The sequence below is a fragment of the Tursiops truncatus genome, chromosome 5, assembly GCF_011762595.2.
Source record: "Tursiops truncatus isolate mTurTru1 chromosome 5, mTurTru1.mat.Y, whole genome shotgun sequence".
NCBI lineage: Eukaryota > Metazoa > Chordata > Mammalia > Artiodactyla > Delphinidae > Tursiops > Tursiops truncatus.
The window spans coordinates 51,626,316-51,647,711 of record NC_047038.1 but is presented as its reverse complement, the minus strand read 5'-3'; the positions used below and the strand labels follow the sequence as shown (position 1 = coordinate 51,647,711).

General features: G+C 37.7%; 1 protein-coding gene across 6 annotated transcripts in view; it reads right to left on the bottom strand.

Moving 5' to 3' along the window:
- Window positions 1-378: 378 nt before the first annotated feature.
- The window catches only part of ANAPC4 (anaphase promoting complex subunit 4), a 41,252-nt gene continuing 20,234 nt past the window's right edge, over window positions 379-21,396 (bottom strand). The window contains exons 16-28 of one of the 6 annotated variants that reach the window (XM_019928385.3): window positions 21,104-21,159; window positions 18,748-18,794; window positions 10,650-10,706; window positions 10,266-10,322; window positions 8,091-8,184; window positions 4,770-4,867; window positions 4,136-4,197; window positions 4,015-4,053; window positions 3,818-3,919; window positions 2,931-3,005; window positions 1,841-2,014; window positions 1,081-1,204; window positions 379-714 (exon numbers count right to left, since the gene is read on the bottom strand). In XM_019928385.3, coding sequence (XP_019783944.1) covers window positions 487-714; window positions 1,081-1,204; window positions 1,841-2,014; window positions 2,931-3,005; window positions 3,818-3,919; window positions 4,015-4,053; window positions 4,136-4,197; window positions 4,770-4,867; window positions 8,091-8,184; window positions 10,266-10,322; window positions 10,650-10,706; window positions 18,748-18,794; window positions 21,104-21,159 — 1,213 coding nt within the window. In that variant the 3' untranslated portion in view covers window positions 379-486. The remainder of the gene's footprint in view (window positions 715-1,080; window positions 1,205-1,840; window positions 2,015-2,930; window positions 3,006-3,817; window positions 3,920-4,014; window positions 4,054-4,135; window positions 4,198-4,769; window positions 4,868-8,090; window positions 8,185-10,265; window positions 10,323-10,649; window positions 10,707-18,747; window positions 18,795-21,103; window positions 21,160-21,396) is intronic. The other 5 variants (XM_019928387.3, XM_019928386.3, XM_073805130.1 and 2 more) reach the window with 5 other exon arrangements.

Genomic DNA, 21,396 nt, shown 5'->3' with positions numbered 1-21,396 from the left:
TAAAGATAGTACCCATCTCTTGGCTTATTTAGGGTTACAGTAAATCAGTATAAAAACATAATTTTGAAAGCATTCTGGAGATCTAAAGTGAACTAGAAGAGGAAGATGGAAAAACAGGAATAAATGTTGTCTGCGTTTTAAACATACTAAATGCATCAAAACTTCCAGTGATGAATGACTAAACGTAATTTCTTCCTGATACAGGAATGATTCCTGATACCTACCTTTTGACAGAAAAGATTAAACTTTTTCTTCACATTCAATTTATATTTTCTTTAACACTAGTTCTGCACACAGTATTAAAAAGAAATCATGGTGAAAAGAAAATCTATCACAGTGGCTATACCACTAAAAGAAGATGACGCAGAACAAAAAAAATAAAATTTACTGTTTATTTCACAAAGAAAATTAAGTGGTCCAACACATCTTCGATCATCATCTGTGTCCTTTCTGACAAGAGGACATACAAAATAATGGCAAGCTAGATCATGAGTCTAGCTCAGGGTCAAGTTTTTCTACTTTAATGACCATCTCTGGAGCTAAAGCAGCAGTGCCAGCTTGCTGGTTCTCTGCTTCCGACTCAGACAGTACTTCTTCCTTTATTTTTACAGGCTTATTACTGGCTTCCTCCTCTTCATCTGAAGACTCATCAAGCTCCCATTCATCATCTATGTCCATTTCAAATACTCTCACATGACGGAGATTCGAGCTTAACTAAAGAAAAGGCCAAATAAAGAACTTTTAAAATGGCTTAACTAATACACTATATATAAAAAATTAGAAACAAGAAATCGGAAAAAAGTGGTTTTATAGGCAAGTTATTTTCCAATCAATTTACAACAAAATCACTAAACTCAGCTTTCATTTTGTATAAAAGGATCTCCACATACAATTTCAAGATTACTAAAATCTAAAATTGTTATTAATTACTTAGTAAGCTTTCTCAGAACAAGAGAACTAAATAGCTAAGGCCACTACCTGCTCATAATCAATAAAAGCTTGACATCACTAAATGTTTGCACTGAGAGGACTTACAGATCCTGTTGCTTCTGTTACTCTTTGCAACAATTTAATACTTACCACACAGGACACTTTGCGAAAACCATTCCCAGCAACATACTGTGCTTTCATACTTTCCAGTAATCTCCAGTGCTTTTCAAAGTGCATGGTACGGGTGGGAATAGCACTACGCTGCTCATCTAGCCTAGAGAGGGGAGAAAACCAATCCAGGAGTGAAATGGGGCTGTTCTCCCTGGTTTACTAGGGGTGGTATCAGGGTTTGATTTCTACCAGTATTCCCATTTCCAATATAATTCTACCAGCTACTGTATAAAAAAGCTGTGATACTATATTCTATGAAAAAACTGCATTTCCAAATAGGCAGAATACCTTTTTAAGGCAGAAACCTTAGTAAGGTTTTTGATTCACTTTCAAGGTAAGCAAATGGACTCATTTTAAAAATTAGAGATCTGCCTATTTAAATTTCAATCTAAAGCCATCTCGTTCAACTGACCTTGAACGTCTATGTGGCTACTGAAGTCCTAATTCTGAAAGGAAAATACTAAAGGCAAATCTAAAATAACTCTACTACAAATTGGGGTTCATGCTATCCTTGAAAACAGTTCCATTCTCCACACCAAATAATTCCCCACCTTGTTCCAGCAAATAATTCTTGACAGAAGAGCTGTTGAAGCCAGTATTTTTTCAATAAAAAAATAGAAGCATTTCTGCTCAGCTGACTTTATTTATCTATCAAACCTAAAGAACCAGAATGTACAATATACATTAAAAAAACATTTAACTGTTCTATCAGAAAGACAATCTTACTAATGTAAGTTACCTTGTAGAGTAAGACCCAGTGAACTGATATTCTGCAGAATCTTCACTGTTATACACTAAAGACAACGGCAACTGGACCAAGAGTCTATCTCTTCCTTCACGTCCTACAGTGTCTTTAAGAACTACTGTGACAGTTTCATCATCATAAAACTGTGCATCTAAACAACTGTAGGTGCTAGAATTAAAATAAGTTTTGTTATATCAAAGATGTTATCATGACTGAGAAAATACTGTATATATAACATTATACTGGTACCAAGCAGAAAACTGACAATGAAAATATCAAGTGACATTCTATACAGTAACATTTAAAATATATCATTAGTTTACACTAAAGTCACAGTTACCTGTTGTACTGATTATTCACAAATATAACTAGGCCCTGAAAATAGATAATCATGAAAAAAGAAAAACCTGTGAACTTGGTTCACAGCTCCAGAAAACTCTTGACATCAATGGTCAGGCCTTAAGCCTGTAGAGATTCCATGAATGACACCATGTATATACATATGTGTGTGTGTGTGTGTGTATACATATATACATATATATAATAAACAGAGTTTACTAGAGTGAAAAGTAAAAATAAGATTTACATATGAAAAGACACAACTTCAAAGATATTATCATAAAGAACTTCGTTTATGTAAGGAAAAGAGTAAGAAAAAGGTTGGTTTAGGATTAGTGTCAGTTCTTTCTCTTGCAAAAGCCTCAGGATGACATCAAGTATTGTTACCCTTTGTGCCCTAAGAAAATCCCACCCCAGTGAGAAGGATACCACCTCACACCTCGCTGGTCATAAGAAGACCTTCAGCCATCTGCCCCCTGGACCCACATTACTTTCTTAGTTGACAAAGAGCTCAGAAGTATTAATTGTAGGAAAGCACACTATAAAAATTCCTGCAGGCCAGTAAGGTTCCTTTCACTGTAAGTCAAATCATCCTCTAAGTATAAAATACATAACCAACCCAGCCCCCTAAGTTGCAAATGATGAAGGCCTTCTAAGAATATCATCACTGTAACTGAGTCTAGCCATATTCCTATAATTGTATTTATTATATATACATCTCACTCAAACAAGATTCAAGATTTACCTTCTTCTCACTTTTTCAGTTGTGGCATATGTGAAGCTCCCAAATTTAATAGCAATTAGTCCATTACTTACAGATCTTCAAGAAAGAAAGGGGGTGGGGGAAGAGACTTTGTAGAACAAGTTGGATAGGCAATAATCTATATATGCTTGAAAGAACATGATTGTTAGTACATTTACCTAATCACCAAACCTGAGACCCAAATACTATTACACTCACTCTAGAATACTGATAACTGATATAAACCCCTGATAGATAAAACTAACATCAAAATTACAGCTTAGTTTAAAATCTTATAGTCACCAAAGTAGCAAGATTCCTTATAAAATAAGGATGTTTGGGACAACCAAATTATTTCTCTCGGGCTACATCTTGGTTTCAAAAACTTTCCCTCAGGTTTAGTTTTAAATCATTTAAGATCCTAGTGACATCCTGAATATGATTTATTTTTCAGAACTTTTATTGGCATTCTCAAAAGAAGTCTCTATATGCAAGGCTTCTTGTTTAATGAAAGGCATACTTAACCTGAGGTAAAAATCCTTTCTATAAGGAAGCCAAAATATAATTTTGAACTTCCACAAGTTGATGAGATATAATCCTGACTATTCTGTTGTTATATTTTTCCTAACCCTAAAAATATCCTACATGTAACAGCTATATACCAATACAAAATTAAATAATCTAGAATTAAAAGGGATCACATAGCTTCCTAATTTGGCATTACCACCTTAAAAATGTGAAAACGAAGACCAGAACAGTTAAGTTAGCAAGCCTAAAGTCATAAGGCAGCTTAACTAAAACCTGAAATGTAGGGAAGGGAAGTGGTATGTTTTATGATTAAAAATAATAAAATCTTATCTCCTTGGTTCAAACTTCAGATTAATACTTACTGGGAAATATCAGTATGTCTCCTTAAGATGCACATTTTATAAAGTGAATCTTCTAAAATAGTAAAAAGAAGATAATGCAGATTTGAGGTTTTATTATTCCACCTAAGGAAAAAAAATTAATGTCAAAACATGATTATTTAGCTACCAATGCAGAGAACCAAACTGTATTATTCACATGAGATAGGGGAGAGACTTACAGAAAAGGGAATTTGAACAATCTACGTGTGGAGTCCTCACTAAAACAAAAGAAAAAAAAGAAGTAAGAAAAATTTTAATTGGCTGCTGAATTATATCACCCAAAAAGGTAAAGAGAATTACCTTCTAGCATCTCTATATAATGGAATACATATTGCTTGATTCATCGATTTTCCAATTACATCCTAAATAAGATTTAAACATATAATTAAAGCATATACATACACAAAAATAAATACTCCACAGAAAGTGACTGCTTGTCACTGTTTAAGTCTAGTGCAAAATCATCTATATCACCAACCTCCATGCAAGAAACTTTAATGACAGTCATGGCAGTAAGGAAGAGAGAAAGTTCTGAGCTGAAAAGGACCCTGGAGATAAGTGATGGCAGGTTAGAAACCACCTCTTCTAGTCCCATAGCATCAATCATCCATCATTCATTCAGTAGTTAACAGACACATCAGCTCTGTAACTAAGACCATTTATAATAAGTCTGTTCTGGGCACAAGTAAAATACTAAAGGACGTCAACACGTTCAATAACCATGTAGTTATTTTTTAATTTATGTAAGAAAGCAACAATAAGAGGAAATATTAGAGTGAGCCATATGAAACTGCCATTTTTGTTAGTCAGAAATAGCTGAACACCAGCATTTTGATATGGTTCATCTTAATAACTACGACCATTTACATAAGCGAGCCGCATAGCGCAGATGTTCTTGCTCCTACACAAAAACATGCATTTCTTTCAAACTTACTGCTGGCTTTTGCAAGCAATGATCAATAACGTTCTCCATCCGCCTTTTCACAAAATGCAATGATTTTCGAGGATAATAAGGAAACAGCAGAGGACTTTCTGGTTTGAAACAAAAACAAAAAATAAAAAGCTATAACAAACCAGATAACTAGGAGAAACTGATCTACTGCTAGAGCCAGCCCACACAGCTCATCTGATGGTGGAACTCTCCCTGGCCACTTCATTATACCTTGGCACGACCTCACTAAAGATGACCGTGGCCTTCTGCCTTGCATCATCCCCTGCTGCCAGTCCTTGCAGCTTATTATTCTATATTTTATTTTTTCCCACCAAAATCCAACAGTATGCTTCTGCTGGCTATAAGAAAAAAGGGATGATTTGGAAACCATAAGACATATAATGATAAGTTCATTTTTCTCTCTTCTTTGCCACAATGGTATAACAACAGCGCTTGTTTTGGAAGAGTGTGATAGTGAAAACAAAAACAGGAGACAAGAAACTGGTGCTATGAAAATAAGCTCTTTACTTTTGAAAAGACTACTTTATCAGTAGAAAGTAATATATAATTTTTCATTTAGTGACACCAAGTATGCTAGGTTCTTTTTATACCTGTTATTTCTATTGTTTACAACAGCTGTATATATTAAGCATCATACTCTTTATTTTACTGATTAAAAAAAGAAAAAAAATGAGGCTTAGGAGGTGTAGGCAATTGCCCAGCGTGAGAATGACTAGGAAGCTAGACTCTGAATCAAACCCAGGTCCAACTCCCAAGCCCACCCTCTTCCACTGTGCTCTGTAGGCCTCCCTCATAGCACCTCATGTCCCAGCTACACTGGATAAAAGGAGCTTTAATCGTGTTAACATTTTAAGCTCCCAACAGGGGACAGACGCTGTGGTATCATAGAGAGATATTTGGTCTTTGTCCCCAGTTCCTGGCCCAGAGCTCCTTAATGAGTTTTAATGAGGCCCTTAGATAGCTTCAGGATGGGTGCTGGTCTCCATAAAGACCAAGCCTTGATTAGAAGCTTGGAACTTTCAGCCCCTTCCCTCGACCTGCGGGTAGGGGAGAGAAGCTAGCGTTGAGTCCCGTCACCAATGGCCCCTAACCCCTACATAATGAAAACTCCATAACGCCCCTAAACGACAGAGCAGAGGGCCTCTGGGTCGATGCTTAAGGTGCTGGGAGGGCAGTGCGCCTGGAGAGGGGATGGAAGCTCCACGCCCCTCCCCATACCTTGCCCCATGGGTCTCTTCCATTTGGCTATTCCAGAGTTGTATCCTTTATAATAAACTGGTAGATGTAAGTTAAGTGTTTCTGAGTTTTGTGAGCCATTTTAGCAAATTATTAAAACTGAAGCATGGGAAGCCCCAACTTTGTAGCCAAGTGGAACAGAAGTGTGGGTAACCTGGGGACCCCATACTTGTGACTGAACTCTGAAGTGGGGGCAGTCTTGTGGGACTAAGCCCTAACCCTGTGGAGTCTGGTGGTAACTCTGCAGAGTTAGTGTCAGAATCAAACTGTAGGACACCCAGGTGGTGTCAGAATTGGTCTCAGGAGGGAAAAAAGCCTCTCATTTTGGTGTTGGAAGTGTTTTGAGTAAAAACAGCTCAGATGCATACTGCCTGCTTATATGCTATGTGCCGGGCACTATCCTAAGTGCTTCATCTAGGTTAATTTGTTTCATCTTCCCAACAGCTCTTTGAGGGAGGCGCTCTGATCACCCTCACTTTACAGAAGAGAAAACTGGGGCACAAAGAGGTCAGGCAACGTGCCCTCAGCCCCACACCAGGGAGTGGCAGAGCAGGACTTCAGCCCAGGCAGCCCGGCTTCCAGCACACCGACCTCTACCCACGTAACAACACCGACTCTCTCACATCCCCTGGGAAGCTAGGTGTGCTAAGCATTTAGCACTTGATTTTTGCAAAGTGCTAGGAATAAGTTTCATTAAAGGTTTCTTAATAGCTCCATAATGACAGTTGGTATTACTTCATACTAGACTAAGAAACTGGGAGATTAATGAGCTTGCCCAAAGTCACACACTAGCAAACTCTTAAGCATTTAAGAGATGGAGTTAATCTGAAGTTAAACATGAGAACTGTAACTAAGATTACACCTTTCTATTCAGCCATAGAAGATGTGGGGAGAAAAAAGGGTAGAACCCGTTTTTAGTCCAAAGTCCCCAGGATGGATATTAGCCCAACAGTGACAGGGTCCAGGTGCCACACCCCTGCTGGTACACTGCCATCAGCCCTCCCCAGGCATCCTTCCTTACTCCTTGGACATCCTGATTAAATACGGTAAATGAGCTGAGTCAGCTGTACTTTTATTTCCCCTCTATCCAATAGCTAACTTACGTCAATACATCTCTCTCAATTGATCTTAAGACTCTCAAACAATGTAAAATACGTCCTGCTCTGAAAAAGAATTTGGGCTTGTAGGGTTAAATCAAAACAGCAGTAAGCAAAGTTCTGGGCCTGAGATTTCTCTGCCTCCCCCCACTCACTCACTCATTCAGATACACAGCAACCACACAGAGCAGAGGTCACTACTAAGTCCAGTTAAAAACTCAGGCTCTCAAGTTAGCAGAACCCTAGCTCTATCGCTTACAACCTTGGGGCCTTCTCTAACCTTCAGTTTCCTCACTAGTAAAATGAAGATAACAAGTACCTACCTCATAGGTTCTTGTGAAGATTAAAGGAGGTAATATATGTATGTGGCTATTACCCCAAGGATCTAAGAAATAGCTAAACTGTGGTCAGATTATTCTTTGAGAAAGCAAAGAAACAGATGCTTTAAAAATCTTTTCATCTAAAATGGAGACGTTTCGACATATTTAATGGTTGCTATTTTGTGCTGTATTCCCAGTAATGTTGGCTAAATAAAGTTTTACCAAATCAACATCCTAGAGAATGAAAGCATAACAATTAAAAATACAACCTCAGAAGAATACAGTGATGCATCATTATAGGAGTTAAAAGCATCATATGCTCTTAAAAGCTAATAAATTGGAACTGGCAAAACAGACTTCTCTGACTGATAGGCTCTACAGTTTTCTTCCCAATATCCTATTTTTTAATACATATTTTTTATAATGGACGATACTTAAGCAATCTTACTACATCACAGTTAATATCAGAGTGTTTCTGAACATGGTAATGTCATATACTGTTATTATTTTACTGTTTCTATAATCAAATAAAATGGACACAGAAGATAAATCTAAAGAACTTGGGTAAGTATTCAGCAAGTACACTTGCTGATGTACTGGTCTCAAATAAATATAAACATGGCCAAAATCCATGTTGGTTCATGAAATACCTTTAAGGTGGCTGCTGTTTTGAAGAAAGTCATACCACTGGTTCCCTTCTGTGTTAGGGGGTGACACAAGATCATCATCTTCGTCTTTCAAGTACTAGAAGTACAGAATTAGAAATTTAAGTTTTGTAAACCAAAGCATTAGGCTCCGAAATTGTTTATATTTAACATTATTCTACTTATTTTGTTTTACTGCCAAATCCTCTGAAAGTGCATTATTCTGTGAGATGACCAAAATCTGCTAAATGCCAAGCAACTGAACTGCAAACATTAGAATGCTGCAGATTTAGAGACTATAAATTGAGTTTAAATTTCATGTTCTATTTTCAGGAAGCACATTTTAAACTTACATATGTAAGTTTATAAATTAATTTGAAAAGTATCAACTGTCAGTGTAATCTATGGCAGTAGTTCTCAAAGTGTGATCCATGCAGCTCTGAGAGTCTTCAAGATGCTTTCAGAGATCCATGAGGTCATTACTATTTTTATAATAGTATCAAGATATTATTTGCCCTTTTCACTGTAATGACATCTGCCCTGATAGTCAAAAGCACAGGTGGAGAAAACTGCTGGCACTGTCACCAAGAATCAAAGTAGTGGCCCCAAACCATACTAGCAGTCACTATATTCCTTTTTGCCACATACAGTTTCACTAATCTCTAATGAGGCTATTAAAATGATTAAACTAAATCTCAACAAAATCTTTTTAATATTCTGAGTGACAGAATTGGGAAGTATAAATAAAGCACTTTTGCTGCCTACCAAAGTATGACAGTTATCATGAGGGAAAGCATTTATGAAAATGTAGTTGTGAGTCAGGCCAGGCACTTCTTTGTTATTAATGGAATTCCATTTTCACTCAAAAGAACAACTGGCAGACAAACTATGATTATTCATTCTTGGGTATTTGGCAGATATGTTCTTGAAAATAAAGAAAGTGATCCTGTCACTTTAAGCAAAACAACTGACAGGGGTTTCCCTGGTGGCGCAGTGGTTGAGAGTCCGCCTGCCGATGCAGGGGACACGGGTTCGTGCCCCGGTCCGGGAAGATCCCACGTGCCGCGGAGCGGCTGGGCCTGTGAGCCATGGCCGCTGAGCCTGTGCGTCCAGAGCCTGTGCTCCGCAACGGGAGAAGCCACAACAGTGAGAGGCCCGCATACCACAAAAAAAAAAAAACCCACAAAAACAACAACAACAAAAAACTGACAGTATTTATTACCAATGATAAAATTTAAACATTTAAGCCAAAATTAAAATTTTTGAAAAACATGTATCTGCCACTATGTGCTTGACAACCTCACAGTAGTTAAACATTGTCTGATGAGATTGGTAATGACATTAACAAAATCTGACTTTTGGATACTTTATGAAGAAAGGTGTCAGCATATGGAAGATCGTTGTAATTCAGCGAATCAGTATTTTCCAAATGACCAATACATGATATGGCAAAACCACATGCACAGCGTAGAAGATCCATCCAAAGTGCAAGGTAGATGAATGAATTTTAGTGAATCAGAATGTGAAAAGTCCATGATGCAATTTAGATTCCATACTGAAACTAACCTAAGATACTACCACTTGTCAGGATCTGGTGTAGTATCAAAGAATATTCACAGTTATCTAAAAAGCTATTAAAATACTTTACCCTTTCCAACGACACCCCTGCGTGAAACCAGGCTTTCTTAACCAAAACAACACATCACAATAGATCGAATGCAGAAGCAGATATGAGAATATAGCTGCCTTGTCTTAAGCCAGACATCAAGGAGATTTGCAAACATATAAAACAATGCCATTCTTCACTTAATTTTGTTTTGTAAAGTATAGTTACTTTTCGTTAAAAATATTTATATTAATGTGTAACGGTAAGTGGGTTCTTTTTAAATTAATTAAGAGATAATTCTTTATTCTGTTTAATTTCGAATACCTAATAATATCTACTATTGATAGATACAGTGCACATAAAAGCTCTCCGGAGTCTTCAATAATTTTAAGAATGTAAAAGGTTCTGAGACGAAAAAGTTTAAAGCTACTCTTTGGTGATTTTACTCAAAGGGCACGGTTACTATATAATGTGGCATTATATTACTTTCAAAAAGTTTTGTATAATAAAGACTAACACTGCTAAAGTTTTAAAAATAAAAAAATTAGTAACTAGATTCAATCCAGAGCCCATACCTGACCAACTTTTTCAACGTTAAAATATTTTCCTTTTCGATTATAAAGATCTGGAGCCTAGAAAGAATAAATATAGTTTAATTCTTAAGTCAACTCACTGAGGAAAAAAAATCTTATATATTTACACCAAAAACTCTATTGTTTAAGAAATGTTGGTGGCAGTTACTCTTTTATATGTAGTAACACACACACAAACAAAAGTTCCATTCCTATGCTTTACATTTAATAAATAAGTACTGCCATTAATTAGCTCAATAGTTTAAAAAGCATACAGAATTGCTTAGAACTTCAATTAAATTGGATTAAATTTGATTACTTCCTACCATTATCCCGATTTATTGTGATTGTTTTTTAAGAAGCACTATAGAAATACCAATTTCCTACCTCATTGAAATGTTCAGTAAGAAATTCAGCAACAAATGTGATGTCTTTTTGAGTCATCTATCAAAAGCAAAAGGAACAAAAAGAAAACAGATTAAGATAAGAGAAAGCTTGCCAATAAAATTCTATGTAATAATAAATGTGACTTTTCTACTATCTACTAAAAGTTATGGGACAAATAAGCAAAGTTCCTTCAAAGAAAATGTCAACAGAAATTCAGGAGATTATGCAACTCTGAAAATATGAAATCCTAGTGCTCTGAGAAGCATGTAATTAAATATTTTAAACCCATTTTCCAATCAGTGACGCCAATAGCTACAGAACTCTTTATGGCCTAAGGCTGTTTATTATTTTATGCTTTATGCTAAGACTACGTGTGTAGAGTCCCTCCTTTGGGAGTAGGGGACTGTCAGTCCAGATAAATGACCTCAATGTGAGTTAAAGGCTGCAACCCAAGAGCGCTTCAGTGTTGGCCCTCTGCTTCTTTCAATGACCCTGCCTTCTCCCTATCCCGGTTCTTCAGCCCTCAAAAAATTACACATTGAGGGCTCTCCCAACAAGTAACATATTATGTTTCCCCAAATAAAGCTAAGAGTGATATCAGAGAAACAGCTAAGGTGAACGCCTCTGGTTTGCAAGGCCAGTCATCCACAGCACAAAAGATCTACTTTGTGTAAAAGCTGTGATCCTTTACTCATCTGGGCCACCAAGGCTAATCTTTTTTTTTTTTTTTTGCGGTACGCGGGCCTCTCACTGTTGTGGCCTCTCCCGTTGCGGAGCACAGGCTCCGGACGTGCAGGCTCAGCGGCCATGGCTCACGGGCCCAGCCGCTCCACGGCATGTGGAATCTTCCCGGACCAGGGCAAGAACCCGTGTCCTCTGCGTCAGCAGGCGGACTCTCAACCACTGCGCCACCAGGGAAGCCCAAGGCTACTCTTAATGCTCTCCATTTTTTCAGACTCAAAATTACCTAATCTATCTGAATCAGACAGTTTGGGCAGGGGTGAGGATGAGCGAGCTGCAGGAACCAAGTGGGAATTTTGCCTTATTCTGTAAGATTTTTTTAGAAGAAGGTTCCATTGCTACTTGTCACAATCCTTAGAGTCAGAAAGAAACTGGTGTTTGCCAGACCTCAACATAGGTACTAATACCTAAGTACTAGCTTTCCAAGGAAAATAAAAATGCATTTAACATTTTAGGAAATTAAAGTAAGGAATCCAAACACCCTATGTTATATAGATTACAAAATCTTACACAAACATGAAAACAATAAACTTAGCCATAATAAAGGTGTTCTGTGAGATTAAAAAAAATATCAAACACGCAAATTAAAAAAAAAAAAGGCTTACTAGGATCTGTCTTGTGTCTAGAGCCTAACATCTTGTTAACTAATAACTGCATAAGACTACCAAGATGACCAGCAAAGCTGAGCTCAACCAGGGCAATATTAACATGTTAGGAGAGGGGCGGAGTCAAGATGGCATACTAGGAGGATGGAGAATTTCTGTCTCCACACAACTAGGGCACCTACCAGGCACAGTGGGGGACCATGGACACCTAAGGGGATGAGAGGAACCCCCAGCGACCGGGTAGAACGTGGGGTGTGGGGGGAGTGAGGGGGGAGCAGAAGTGGAGGCAGGAGGGGACTGGCGCCCCTGAGGGGCAGCTGGGGGATGGGAAGGGATCCCACGCCCAAAGGGGGGAATTGTGGGACCATTGAGAGGGCAGAGGATCAAAAGGGAGCGTGGCCAGGCTGCCCCTGCCCACCGAGGCCCCCTCCAGCCGTGGGTCCTGAGGGAGCAGGAGGGAGGGAAGGGGGAGCAAAAATAAAGGCCAGACCTATGGGACCGGCACCCCTGAGGGGCAGCTGGGGGAGGGGAGGAGTTCCTACAGCCAGAGAGGCCCTCCCATGGTTAGGGGTCCAGTGGGGATGAGGGAGACTGTTGGTGGGGGGGCGTGGAGGAACGGAAGGGAATGTGGCCAGTGCTTTCCCTGCCCACTTAGGCACCAGGGAGCCTCTTGGGCTCCTGGGCCTAATCCTCTGCCCTCAGAGCCTCCCTCCTGCCGTGCAGAACACAAGCCCCGCTCCTACACCCCCACCCAGGGCCCCGCCTCCACACTCAGAGATGCCCTCTGAGAACCCCTCCAACTGCGCTGGGCCTAAACCCCACCCACACTCCCCCACCCAGGGCCCCGCCTCCACACTCTGGAACTCCACAGCTGGAAGGCTCTCCTTTGGAGATGCTGCCTCTCCCCTTAAGGCGCAGGTCCTAAGCAGAGGCCCCGCCCCATGCTCAAACACCACCCCCAACCCCACCTAGGCTCCGCCCCACCTTAAGCCCCACCCCTAAGTTCTACCCCTGCCTGAGCTCTGCCCCCATAGCCACGGCTTTTTTTTTTTCTTCTTTTTTCCTCTTTTAGACTGGGGTTCTGTTTTACCTTTTTGATTCATTTATATTTTATTTTTTTCTAATAAATCTTTTACTTTTCTAATTTTATATTATTCTTTATACTTTGTTATTGTTCTCCTTTTGGCTTGTTCCCTCCCCCCCCCCCCGCTTTCTTTCTGTTGTGGTTTTATTTTACTTTGTTGCAGTTGTTTCAATTATACTTTTATTTTTCCTAATATATTTTTTATCTTTCTAATTTTATTTTGCTTTTTATTCCTTGTTATTATATTGCTCCTTGTTTTACTTTTGTTTTTTTTTGTCATGCCACACGGCTTGCAGGATCTTGGTTCCCGGGCCAGAGGCTGGGCCCGAGCTCCTGCGGTGGGAGCTCCGAGTCCAAACTGCTAGACTAATAGAACCTCAGACCTCAGTGAATATTAGTCGGAGTGAGGTCTCCCAGAGGTCCTCATCTCAGCACCAAGAGCTGGCTCTATCCAACTGCCTTCAAATTCTAGTGCTGGAGACCTCAGGCCAAACAAACATCCAATAAGACACAAATACAGCCCCACTCATAAAAAAAAAAAAAAAAGAAACGACAAAAAAATATGTTACAGACAAACGAGCAAGGTAAACACCTACAAGACCAAATAAATGAAGATGAAATAGGTAACCTACCTGAAAAAGAATTCAGAGCAATGAGAGTAAAGATAATCCAAAATCTCAGAAACAGAATGGAAAAAATAAAACAAACATTTAACATGGATCCAGAAGAACTAAACAGCAAACAAACAGTGATGAACAACACAATAAATGAAATTAAAAGTACTCAAGAAGGAAGTAATAGCAGAATAACTGAGGCAGAAAAACGGATACGTGAGCTGGAAGACAAAATGGTGGAAATAACTGCCAGGGAGCAGAATAAAGAAAAAAGAATGAAAAGAACTGAGGACAGTCTCAGAGTCCTCTGGGAAAACATTAAACACACCAACATTTGAATCATAGGGGTCCCAGAAGAAGAAGAGAAAAGAAAGGGTCTGAGAAAATATTTGAAAAGATCACAGTCGAAAACCTCCCTATGTGGGAAAGGAAATAGTCAATCAAGTCCAGGAAGTGCAGAGAGTCCCATACAGGATAAACCCAAAGAGAAACATGCCAAGACACATGTTAATCAAACTATCAAAAATTAAATACAAAGAAACAATTTAAAAGCAGCAAGGGAAAAACAACAAATAACATACAAGGGAATCCCCACAAGGTTAACAGCTGATTTTTCAGCAGAAACTCTGCAAGCCCTAAGGGAGTGGCAGGGCATATTTAAAGTGATGAAAAGGGAAAAACCTACAAACAAGATTACTCTACCCAGCAAGGATCTCATTCAGATTCAATGGAGAAATCAAAAGCTTTACAGACAAGCAAAAGCTAAGAGAATTCAGCACCACCAAACCAGCTTCACAGCAAATGCTAAAGGAACTTCTCTAAGCAAGAAACACAAGAGGAAAAAAACCTCACAAAAAAATCCTCAAATCAATTCAGAAAATGGTAATATGAACGTACATATCGATAATCACCTTGAATCTAAATGGATTAAATGCTCCAACCAAAAGACACAGACTGACTGAATGGATACAAGACTCTGATATATGCTTTCTAAAAGAGACCCACTTCAGACATAGGGACACATACAGACTGAAAGTGAGGGGATGGAAAACGGTATTCCATGCAAATGGAAATCACAAGAAAGGTGGAGCAGCAATACTCATATCAGATAAAATAGACTTTAAAATAAAGACTGTTACAAGAGATAAGGAATGACACTACATAATGATCAGGGATCAGTCCAAGAAGAAAACATAACAATTATAAATATTTCTGCATCCAACACAGGAGCACCTCAACACATAAGGTAAATGACAACAGCCATAAAAGCAGAAATCGACAGTAACACAATAATAGTTGGGGACTTTAACACCCCACTTACACCAATAGACAGATCATCCAGACAGAAAATAAATAAGGAAACACAAGCTTTAAATGAAACAACAGACCAGACAGACTTAACTGATATTTTTAGGACATTCCACCAGAAAGCAGAAGAATACACTTTCTTCGCAAGTGCACACAGAACGTTCTCCAGAATAGATCACATTTTGGGTCACAAATCAAACCTTGGAAAAGTTAAGAAAACTGAAATCGTATCAAGCATCTTTTCCAACCACAACGCTATGAGATTAGAAATCAACTACAGTAAAAAAACAGTAAAAAATACACAAATACTTGGAGGCTAAACAGTGTGCTGCTAAATAACCAAGAGATCACTGAAGAAACCAAAGAAGAAATGAAAAAATACCTAGAAACAAATAACAACGAAAACATGATGAGCCAGAAACTAGGGGACGCAGCAAAAGCACTTCTAAGAGGGAAGTTCATAGCTATTCAAGCTCACCTCAAGAAACAAGAAAAATCTCAAATAAACAATCTAACCTTACACCTAAAGCAACTAGAAAAAGAACAAAGAAAACCCAAAATTAGTAGAAGGAAAGAAATCATAAATCAGAGCAGATATAAATGAAATAGAAACAAAGAAAACAATAGCAAAGATCAATAAAACTAAAAGAATACTCTTTGAGAAGATAGACAAAATTGATAAACCGTTAGCCAGACTCATCAAGAAAAAATGGAGAAGACGCAAGTCAATAAAATTAGAAATGAAAATGGAGAGATTACAACTGACACGGCAGAAATACGAAAGATCGTAAGAGACTACTACAAGCAACGATATGCCAATAAAACAGACAACCTGAAAGAAATGGACGAATTCTTGGAAAAGTACAACCTTCCAAGATTGAACCAGGGAGAATTAGAAAATATAAACAGACCAATCACAGGTAATGAAATTGAAACTGTAATTGAAAATCTTCCAACCAACAAAAGTCCAGGACCAGATGGCTTCACAGGTGAATTCTATCAAACATTTAGAGGAGAGTTAACACCTATCCTTCTCAAACTCTTCCAAAAAATTGCGGAGGGAGGAACACTCCCCAACTCGTTCTATGAGGCCACCATCACCCTGATACCAAAACCAGAAAAGGATATCATAAAAAAATAAAATTATAGACCAATATCGCTGATGAATATAGACGCAAAAATCCTGAACAAAATACTAGCAAACAGAATCCAACAATACATTAAAAGGATCATACACCATGATCAAGTGGGATTTATCCCAGGGATGCAAGGATTCTTCAATATACACAAATCAATCAATGTGATACACCACATTAACAAGTTAAGGAATAAAAATCATATGTTCATCTCAATAGATGCAGAAAAAGCTTCTGACAAAATTCCACACCCATTTATGATAAAAACTCTCCAGAAAATGGGAACAGAGGGAACCTACCTCAACATAATAAAGGCCATATATGACAACCCACAGCAAGCATCATACTCAATGGTGAAAAACTGAAAGCATTTCCACTAGGATCAGGAACAAGACAAGGATGTCCACTCTTGCCGCTCTTATTCAACATTGTTTTGGAAGTTCTAGCCACAATAAACAGAGAAGAAAAAGAAATAAGAGGAATACAAATTGGAAAAGAAGAAGTAAAACTGTCATTATTTGCTGATGACATGATACTATACATAGAAAATCCTAAAGATGCCACCAGAAAACTACTAGAACTAATCAATGAGTTTGGTAAGGTTGCAGGATACAAAATTAGTGCACAGAAATCTCTGGCATTCCTATATATTAACAATGAAAAATGAGAAAGAGAAATGAAGGAAACAATCCCATTTACCATCACAACAAAAAGAATAAAATACCTAGGAATAAACCTACCTAAGAAGGCAAAAGACCTGTACTCAGACAACTATAAAACACTGTTGAAAGAAATCAAAGATAACATAAACAGACGGAGAGATATACCATGCTCCTGGATTGGAAGAATCAATAGTGTGAAAATGACTATACTACCCAAAGCAATCTACATATTCAGCGCAGTCCCTATCAAATTACCAATGGCATTTTTCACAGAACTAGAACAAGAAATTTTACAATTTGTATGGAAACAAAAAAGACCCCGAATAGCCAAAGCAATCTTGAGAAAGAAAAATGGAGCTGGAGGAATCAGGCTCCCAGACATCAGACTATACTACAAAGCTACAGTAATCAAGACAGTATGGTACTGGAACAAAAACAGAAATACAGATCAATGGAACAAGACAGAAAGCCCAGAGATAAACCCACGTACATATGGTCACCTTATCTTTGAAAAAGGAGGCAAGAATATACAATGGAGAAAAGACAGCCTCTTCAATAAGTGGTGCTGGGAAAAATGGACAGCTACATGTCAAAGAATGAAATTAGAACACACCCTAACACCATACAGAAAAATAAACTCAAAATGGATTAAAGACCTAAATGTAAGGCCAGACACTATCAAACTGTTAGAGGAAAACATAGGCAGAACACTCTATGACATAAATCACAGCAAGATCCTTTTTGACCCACCTCCTAGAGTAATGGAAATAAAAACAAAAATAAACAAATGGGACCTAATGAAACTTCAAGGCTTTTGCACAGCAAGGGAAACCATAAACAAGATGAAAAGACAACCCTCAAAATGGGAGAAAATATTTGCAAATGAAGCAACTGACAAAGGACTGATCTCCAAAATATACAAGTAGCTCATGCAGCTCAATATCAAAGAAACAAACAACCCAATCCAAAAATGGGCAGAAGACCTAAACAGACACTTCTCCTAAGAAGATACACAGATTGCCAACAAACACATGAAAGAATGCTCAACATCACCAATCATTAGAGAAATGCAAATCAAAACTACAGTGAGGTATCACCTCACACCAGTCAGAATGGCCATCATCAAAAACTCTACAAACAATAAATGCCGGAGAGGGTGTAGAGAAAAGGGAACCCTCCTACACTGTTGGTGGGAATGTAAATTGATACAGCCACTATGGAGAACTGTATGGAGGTTCCTTAAAAAACTAAAAACAGAACTACCGTATGACCCAGCAATCCCACTACTGGGCATATACCCTGAGAAAACCATAATTCAAAAAGAGTCATGTACCACAATGTTCACTGCAGCACTATTTACAATAGCCAGGACATGGAAGCAACCTAAGTGTCCATCAATAGATGAATGGATAAAGAAGATGTAGCACATATATACAATGGAATATTACTCAGTCAAAAAGAAATAAAATTGAACTATTTGTAGTGAGGTGGATGGACCTAGAATCTGTCATACAGAGTGAAGTAAGTCAGAAAGAGAAAAACAAATATCGTATTCTAACGCATATATATGGAATTTTAAAAAGCGGTACTGATGAACCCAGTGGCAGGACAGGAATAAAGACGCAGACATAGAGAACAGACTTCAGGGCATGGGGGAAAGGGGAAGCTGGGATGCAGTGAGAGAGTAGCATTGGCGCATATACACTACCAAATGTAAAATGGGCAGCTAGTGGGAAGCTGCTTCATAGCACAGGGAGATCAGCTCGATGCTTTGTGATGACCTAGAAGAATGGGATAGGGAGGGTGGGAGGGAGGCTCAAGAGGGAGGGGATATGGCGATATATGTGTACATATAGCTGATTCACTTTGTTGTACAGCAGAGACTAACACAACAATTGTAAAGCATTTATACTCCAATAAAGATGTGAGAAAAAATACTACTATATACCTTATTCAGCTCAGGAAGTACGTGGTCTTCCGTCATTCTCAACATTGCTGGAAATATAAATTTTAAAACTATCTTTAAAGGGAAACTACAAACATAATTTTAATTATAGATGCATTTCAAAAAATAAATGTATTTCACTGGACTACATTTTCCATTTTCAACAGCTTCTTGTCACCAAGGAAAACTTATTTTTCTTCGAAGAACTAAAAGAATTTAAATTTGATTTATATTTTCAGGATCAAAATGGTTGGGTATAGCCATCCTAAACTATTATTTTTCATTTTCTCCTTCAATTCAACCCACTGCCACTCCAGACAAAGAAACCTAACTGCTGCCTTGAGCTAAGACTACGTGTGTAGGGATTCCTCCTAACTCGGTGATGTTTCTTCTCTTAAAATGTGCAAGCAGTTCTTTCCTCCAAAAGTCTCAGAATACCAAAAAGATGTATTTCTTTCCCTTGGGCTTTTTTGCTACATGAAGATATTTGCACTAAGACTTATGTGTGTAAACACACACTTACATGTGTGTATATATATATTTATATACTTTCTTTAATATTGTGGTTGGTTCTTTTTGTCCTTTCATAGGGGTGTCTTTATCAATACCGTGTTTTCTATACATTACATCCACCTAAGTCAAGAAGTATGCTGCATGTGCTTTTGCATAGTTTTGAATATGCTTATATTTGGCTGAGAAAGAGCACGTTGGACATTATTCTGCAAATATGGATTATTTTAAGAAACTGTTTTTAATTAATTCAAACTTCTAAATTATCTGAAAAACCAGCCATAATCTAGGTTCCACTAATTCATTTATCCATCCAAAAATTAATTATTGAGTGTAATATAGGTACTAGGGATACAGCAGTATAAAAGAAGTCCCTGCCTTCAGGGAGACTGCATTTTACACAAGAGCAAACCAAGGTTAGAGCGCTAACTAGTGGCAGCACCCAGTTACAGTTAGGTCTCCAGTTCTCCAATCCAGTGTGCTTTGCTCTAATGATAAGGACTGAGCAGTAATTCATTTATCTTCTTATGCAGCTTCTTATTACAGTTAGGACAGGCAATAAGAATATAAACTGCCTAATTACTCCAATAATTATCAGTAAAACCAAGCTACTACTTCTGTAAAAGAAAGTCACTTCTAAGGTTTCGTTTAATTTTAACATTGTAATTTATTCTAATTAACTCTGATATTAAACAGGCTGGCCTGATAAACACTTTGGCTCCCCATTCTGGCTAGTGTTGGTATGGTTTTGAGAAAAATATAAGAATTTTAAATGTCAACATCTACAGATCGCTTTCATTTTTTTATTGAAAGCAATTGTACTAGGCTAACAAATATGAAAAGTCTGTTTTAAAAATATGAGAATTAAAGATCTGGGCATTTGTTTCAAGGATATTAGCACATGATAGGTAATTTACTTTCTATTTTACTCTTTAGAATTTTAACAAATATGGGATAAATTCCATTTACGACTAAATTTTGCATATGTTGGAGGGAAATGTATGCTAAATTATTTCAAAGATATTAATAGAGGTCACAAAAATAGCAGTACAAATGGACCTAAATAAAATATGCATATCCTGTAGAGTGAGCATTAAAACATTTAGTATCAAGTCAGTAACTATTTGTTAATTACCTACAAATGCAAAGATACTGTGGAGACATAAAGAAAGGCCACAAGTGGTCTGCATTCTATTTAGCTAGGGCATCACTGTCCAATAGAAGAGATAACGGAAATGTTCTAGCTCTGTGCTGTTCAACATGGTAGCCACTAACCACATGTGGCTCCTGAGCACTTAAAATGTGGCTAGCATGACTAAGGGACTGCGTTTATAATTCTACATAACTTCAACTAATTGAAACAGCCATACATGACTAGTGGCTACCATAATGAAGGGCACAGATCTAGAGACAGAAGACCAAAGTATAAAACAGGAGCTAAGCTATTCAAGGGCAGAGGTTTTGTCTTATTTTTTCTCCCCCTTTCCCCCCAAATCTAACACCTAACAATACCTAATACAAAGCAGAGATTTAAAGAATGTTATTTTAACCTAAGGAGACATTACAAGGTAAATAAGGGTCAATTCACAGTGAGTGACAGAGACAATCAATGCTAGAAGGTGTATCTGCGGGGGTGGAGATGGGTGGGTGTATAGAAGAATAAGACTGGCCATGTGTTGAAAACTGCTGAAACTGAGTGACTAGTAGAAGGCAGATCACTTATACTATTCTCTCTACTTCAATAGGTATTTAAAATTTACTACAGTAATTGAAATATGCTAAACTGATACTCCCACAATTTTTTTAAAAAGTGCTAAAAATACAAGAATGCTTCATTCAATTCACTTACCCACATACAGCCACCGAAAAAATGCTTTGAAGTTTTTCATACTGCTATCTATAACTCTAGAAGATAAAAATAAATCAGAAATGAAATTATTATATGGGGTTCATGTATCATTGTTCAATTACTGTAGAATATAATAATCCTTTTTGTTCTACTGTATCCTATCTGGATGACATTTAAGCCTTTACAACAGATTTAACAAATAAAACACATACCCAAAAATAAAATTTCAAAAACGCAAATCCTGATTTTCTTAAAAAAAAATGCAAATAACTCAGATTCTAACTGATTATAAC